Below are 6750 nucleotides of genomic sequence, written 5' to 3' on the forward strand. Positions count from 1 at the left end.
ATCGATTAGCATTTTACTTTTTAAAGAAGAAAAACGTCTATGCTCCGCAGCAGTTTGTTTTTTTTCTATTTTAAGTTTGTTCTCGCTCGCTCTCTTTCTCTCTCTCTTTTTTTTTTTAACAATTTGGATGCCAAAGACTGGGAAGAAAAAGGCAACAAAAAACTCTGCTTTGAGATTTAAAAAAATTATACTAATTTTACTTTTTAGTATTTTATATTTAATGTTAGAGTAATCCCATTTCATGAGTGTAATTCTCTGACATTTTTTTCAATGTTGTACATAAATTCATCATACAATAAAATAGCTTAAAATAACATTTCTGTTTTTATTATACAAAAAGACTTAAAAAAAGAAATCTATGTCAGTCCAAGGATGGCACGAAACGAAGCATGTCTCTTCTACATTTTTAATCACAGTGTCGTGTTTGATTTTCGAGTATTGCACCTAACAGTAACAAAATAAATAAATCCGGTTACTGTAACACTAAGCACTCTACAAATAATATTTATATATATACGTACACCTCCGATAATTTTTCTAATTATAAAAATATTGCTAAATTATACAATATATAGAATTTATTCAAATGGCACAGAGTATATTTGTACGGTGTTAATTGACGTTTTTGATTATGGCAAAGTATATTTTTCGATGGCACCGAATCCGAGTGTGGAAGAATAATTACACCGACGACAGCAAAAGTTTTACAGATTGTACAATCGAATCCTGAGTTAAACATTTTTACTGGCACTTGAATAATAATTTACAGAGTGGAACATAACTCACTCACATTGGCGTACTATTAAGGATGATCTAACCTCTTTGATTATGCATGCGATCCAGCAGATGGCATTAATAAATTTTTAACGCCCTCTGCCGGACTGCATGCATAATCAAAGAGGTACGATTGGCCTTAATATCCTTTTTGGATTGCTTTGTGCTTATTATTAACCATTCCGTTCATCGAGGCAGATTGTCATAATGTTAGTTTATATTTCTATAGATCCATAGCACTTCTGCCTCTAGCGGGGTAAATCGTGGATTGAACCGACAGACTATGGTCGATAAGAGAGGAATAAATCAAAATCCGACATATAACACTTATGTTCCACCCCGTCCATATCTCTTCGCTTAGTCTGGAAGATACGCATTACAGTTACCGTGATAAATATTTATCTTCCCTTTGCACTTGTAATAGGCGTCGAAAACGCTTTCATATCCATGGTACTTCCACCACTGACACAGCTGCCGGTTCCATGTGCATGGCAACACATAGAATAGTTCCTCGTACTCGAATGAAATCAGGGAGAAAAAGTCCTGGTCGCCCAGGTGACCCTTGAAACTGTATTTTTTCGTCAGTCTCTCCACCGTTTCGGCATTGATGACGCCGTTGTACAGTCTTGATCGCCGCATCCGCTCCAGGTTCAAGAGCAACACGCCACTGTTGAAACCCTGCATTCCTTTGGGTGAGGGACTGCCTATCCTGGTGGAGGGATTCTTTCTCCTGTAAATGTGTAAAAGATGACGATACACGGGCTGCTGCTCCTGGGCTATGCCAATCACGGCATTTGAACCAAACTTTTTAAAGTGAGAGTGCAGTTCCTTCACATCGGACAAGAATTTGATGTCGATGTCCATCATTATGAGTTTCTTGTGGGGGAACACTCTGTGAATGCCAATGGAAAGAAAGAACAATGCATCACTGTAATAGGCTCCTTCTTTGTAAGTGAAATGAGGTTGCATGTATGACACCATTTCATGAAGTGGATCCACAACATTATCTACGTGATAAAAATCCACCTGCAAATAAAAATGCCCAAGTTTTAACAATTGAATATAATATACGTGCATAAACTTAAACATTGAAAATAACAAGACAAAAATTTTTCAATTTGAACATAAGAAAATTTCTGTTTTTTTTTAAGCCATTTACAAAAAGAAAAAAAAAAACTTTTTCAGAAGTGGCAAAAATGTTTTTACTTTAAATGTTTAAGCGGCATTCCTTAAAGATGTCTGAATTTTTTAGCCTATAACAGCGATTCCCAGTGTGCACGCCCTAGGGAACGCAAAATATAATATTTTCATAATTTTGCTTCCACTTTCAATTCAATGTGATAAGATGTGACATCTAGCAGACCTGATGCAAATCATTAACTCAGTAATAAAGATGGCACATAGAAGAGCAAAATGTAAAAAGCCTCATACCGTCACAGAAAAATTCATTCTACCGGCTGCTGTAGATATGGTGAACATTATGATCAGTGGGTCTGCTGGGTAGCAACTTTCAAAAGTGCCTCTGTCCAATAACAATATCAGTCTCAGAATACAGCACATAGCAAAGGACCTCCAATGTTCAGTTATTGAAAAAATAGAAGGGAAGGAATACACAGAAAGAAGGGAAGGGACACAGATAATAATAATGATGCTCACTTCATTTGCTATGTACAGTTTATAGATAACAACAACATTGTAGAAGACTCTTCTGTAAAAGTATCACTGCTGGTGCTAAGGCTTGCAACTTGTTCGAGATCCCTGATATTTTTATTTCTGAAAATAATTTTGAGTGGACCAAATGCATTAGTATCTTTACTGATGGTGTTCGTTCTATGTCCAGATGTTATGGAGGATTGCAAGCACTTTTACAAAGCAAAGATCCTGATGCACTGTGGATCCATTGCGTTATTCACAGGGAAGCACTCGCATCAAAATATCTGAGTCCTGCATTGAACCAGAATATGTAGTACATGTAGTAAACTTTATAAAAATGGCTGTTGAAGGCAAGATTTTTCAAAAAAACTATGTGAGGATGTGGGATCCGAGCACACGTCTCTGTTGTACTACAGCACTTTGAGAAAGTACAAAACATTACCACGAGTGAGCGATGGCTCTCTCGAGGTAATGTTTTGTCTTGTACGTTTGAACTGAGACAGGAAACTTATATTATTCTTAGAGGGGAAGACCATAGTATGCCAAAAATTTTGTGATTGCTAGTTTTACCAAAAAATCTTCATACTTATGTAATATTTTTGAAAAGGTGAATGCTCTGAATCTCTCTTTACAGAGAAGAAACATGCACTTTTTAAAGTCAATTGGAAAAATTTCAGCTTTTATAAAAGCTGAAATTTTCTCAATTGACTTTTAAAAGGTGCATTGACTTTTAAAAGGTGAATGCTCTGAATCTCTCCCTGCAGGGAGAGATTCAGAGCATTCACCTTTTAAAAGTCAATGCACCTTTTAAAAGTCAATTGAGAAAATTTCAGCTTTTATAAAAACAAATTAAAACTATGGAAAAGAAAAATAAATGAAGACAGAGGAAAGGATGTTTCCCCTTGTTGCAACAGCATTTGACTTCCAAAACAGTTAAAATTCATACCTCGAGAGAAATTATCTTTGAAGAACGTTTATCACAGCTTATCATCTGGTTCGGGAAATATTTTCAAAATGATAATATTGATAAATTTGCATGAAATCAAGATCCATTTAATACCAGTGCTCCATCTGAATTTACTGCTGCAAAAGAAGAGAATCTTATTGAGTTGTATTGTGACAATATGTTGAGAACAATTTAGCAGCAAGGAATTAACTGAACTTTGGATGTCAGTAAAAGATGAATATCCTTTGAGTGGTACAGCTCAGAGAATCTTAATTTCATCTGCGACTTCTTATTTGTTCAAAGCTGAGTTTGTTGCTGTGATAAAAACTAAGCATTGCACGAAAATCAATGTGGAGAAGGAAATGAGGGTGGCTGTGTCCAGTTTGATTTCAAGGTTTGAGAAAATGTGCGGTGATCAACAGGCTCATTCATCCCACTAATTATAATTAATTGAATTTGTTCAATTACAATTTTTGTTAGCTTAAATGTTTTATTTATTTTTTACTTAGCCTATATCTTTTTAATTAAAGAGTTAGGACATTTTGCTATTTTACAAACTGTACTTGTTAGAATTTGACACAGGGCACCTTGGGAAAATCTGAATTTAGCAAGGGTGTCGAGAATCAAAAGTTCGGGAACCATTGGTCTATAAATAAAAATGGCTGATTGACCAATGCCACAAAGGCACTGGTCGGCATTGGAGTCTTAACTGGCACAAAAATTTCACAGACCAGTGTACCTGGATACATTGGACTCATGATAAGTGCAAGAAAAAAGGATCCTCTCAGTGACCCAGAGTAAAAAATAAAAGTTAAGTATAAATGGCAAATGCCAACTGCCAAGTGGCCTATGCAATAAAGACATCGGCTGGCCACGAATGCCCTCAAATTTTTATAGTTATTTTAGACTCCGACATTTCAGTCAAGATGGACAAAACGACTGACTCGTTGGATTTATAATGGACAGTTTATTGATTTGGTGACTTGTACCGACTCAAATCATAATAAAATAATAAGTGCAGTCCTTCATTGTTTATTTTTTTGAATGATTCTTGATTTTCAGAAGTCTATTTTGGCTCCTGAAATCAATTCATCAAATCAAATGACTAATTTTCTAAACTTTGATGGTCAATAAATAACTTACTGTTATTATATCTCATGAACAAATAATGGAATGGTACTGTATTTATTTTAAATGGTCAGAATTGGGTAAAAATAAAAATGTTCAGACTGAAAATGTGATGTGAAGTAGGACCTTGTTTTATGTGGGATCATTATGCATAGGTTTCTGTTTTGTGGATGCAAACAGTTCAGAATTACCTTGTGCATCCAAGGATTAACTATTATTGTTAATGCATGCACTATTTTTATTACAACATTCGGTATTTGTAGTAAAATATTTTAAATGTATTTAACATTCTTCCATAATAGGGGATATAGCACAAGTAGGAATACTCTGGACAAAAAAATTTACTCGTTCTACCAGAGGATGCCATTTTCAATTTGCATTTTATTGCGGAGGCCTCTAATAAAAGGCCATCTCCATACGTGCAAATTGTTTTGGATTATCATCGGTATGTTGAAATGACAGAAGAGAAAAACTAAAAAGTTTTTTGTACATTTGTGATATTTTTATTTACTCATTTTGTTTTATGCAGTACTGCTGATGCACAACCTCTGCATGAGATGAGACTGCACCGTAGTTTCTTCTCTAGAGCAGAAGTACCCAAACTTTTTTATCGACCCCTTCGACAATTCCTCAATCATATATTGAACCTCCTGTTTTTTATTAATAAGGTTAAATAAAAAAAAACCCGATGAGCCAATATTAAGCTACATGCTGTTTTCATAGTTTGGGATGTTGTAAATTTGCATGTTGTATTTTTTCCCCTGTCATACATCCTTACACAACCCACTACACCAAAAATGGTTTGTTAAAAATTATCAAATCGACCCGGACGAATCAAAGGGGATCACTTTCGAGGCAGTCCTCTAGAATTTTTTTTTGCCATCATCTTTATCTCTGACAGATGAAAACTAGAGGAATAAAGCCACGTCATCTATACCGATGATCAAAATATTACATAATCGAATAATACGACTACTGATAAACTTTTCCCCGTCTAGCTAGAGGCTTAGAACTAGCACTTGGGTTTCTTTGTCACAGGATCTCAAAATTCAGAAATTATATTATTCAATTTGCAAAGTACAAATAAAATGCTAAAACATCATTCTTTAAATTGCAATTAACTGTATTCATGAATAAGAAAAGAAATATTTTGAACGAAATAAATTTAGAGTCAAGTATGTAGAGCTAAATCAGTATTTTTAAATTATTGAAATCTAATTATTGTGTTAAACAATGTTAAACAATAAATTGAGTTTGTGGACAGAATTTCTAGTTTTTTTTTTTTTGCAGTAAAATATAAAATTTGGGAAAGTTCTCTCTCATTTCTTCAAAAATATCTTGCTCAGTACATAAAACCACTGATGTTTCCTATGATGATTTGGCAAGTACCATTAGTATTTTATTTTTAATGCAGAAAGAGTTAAATATCCCAGAATTTTAACCAATAAAACTGGTCGGATTTCTCGAGAAAGAAACCCTACCTACTAAACAAACTAAGTAATCCTATGGAGATAACACTGTTACGATTAAAAAATAAAATAAAATCGTAGTTCATTTGTAGACGAAACAAATTGGACAAAAATGCCTCTGTGTATATTTTATTGATATACAAGGGTTGGTAATATTTTTAAAACCCACAGTTTATAAATACAATGGACTAAAAATTTATAGACTATCACTCGTCAGTTTGACACGTCCAATAATCTGACGCTGTGGGATGGCGCTAGTGAAATTTTTGTATTACATTAGTCTCGGTTGCATACATAAGCAAGTGGTTTGTGTATACTGTCAGTTGCTAGTTGCTTATTTGTTCGTGCAGTCGGCAAAACAGTCACAATTGTGATTAATATGATAAACTAACCCATGAACTGAGTGCATTTTTTACTGTACAGTATGTACAGTACTTGCATACAAAATCCAATAATCTTACATCTGCCAGTCTAATATATGTCAGATTACAGAGACAACACTGTACTTGTAATGTAATACAGTAGAGCCTCGAAAGCTCGGCCTAATGTGGACCGAAGGGTGGCCGAGTTTGTGAAAATGCTGGGTTATCGGGAATGGGGTTAAAAAAGGATAAGTATGCGTGTTTCCTCAGAAAATATTGTACTGTACTTGTATGTATTGTTTGCTTGAGAATACAACAGAGAATAAACTGCCCAAATACCCTTAAACAAAGGAAAAGTACGTCCTTTATGAAGGCATAGAGCCTTTACTACATGAAAATGAAAATTAATGAATACACT

The 6750-nt window shown here is 34.4% G+C and overlaps 1 protein-coding gene across 2 annotated transcripts in view; it reads right to left on the reverse strand.

Annotated features, from left to right (window-relative positions):
- Nucleotides 1-301: 301 nt before the first annotated feature.
- Nucleotides 302-6750, reverse strand: part of LOC111613684 (xyloside xylosyltransferase 1-like) — a 22437-nt gene continuing 15988 nt past the window's right edge. For both annotated transcript variants that reach the window (XM_023355029.1, XM_023355028.1), the window contains exon 2: nt 302-1800. In XM_023355029.1, coding sequence (XP_023210797.1) covers nt 1132-1800 — 669 coding nt within the window. In that variant the 3' untranslated portion in view covers nt 302-1131. The remainder of the gene's footprint in view (nt 1801-6750) is intronic.

Source organism: Centruroides sculpturatus, unplaced genomic scaffold (genome assembly GCF_000671375.1).
Source record: "Centruroides sculpturatus isolate CEXI.00-Female unplaced genomic scaffold, Cexi_2.0 scaffold1984, whole genome shotgun sequence".
NCBI classification, from domain to species: Eukaryota; Metazoa; Arthropoda; class Arachnida; order Scorpiones; family Buthidae; genus Centruroides; species Centruroides sculpturatus.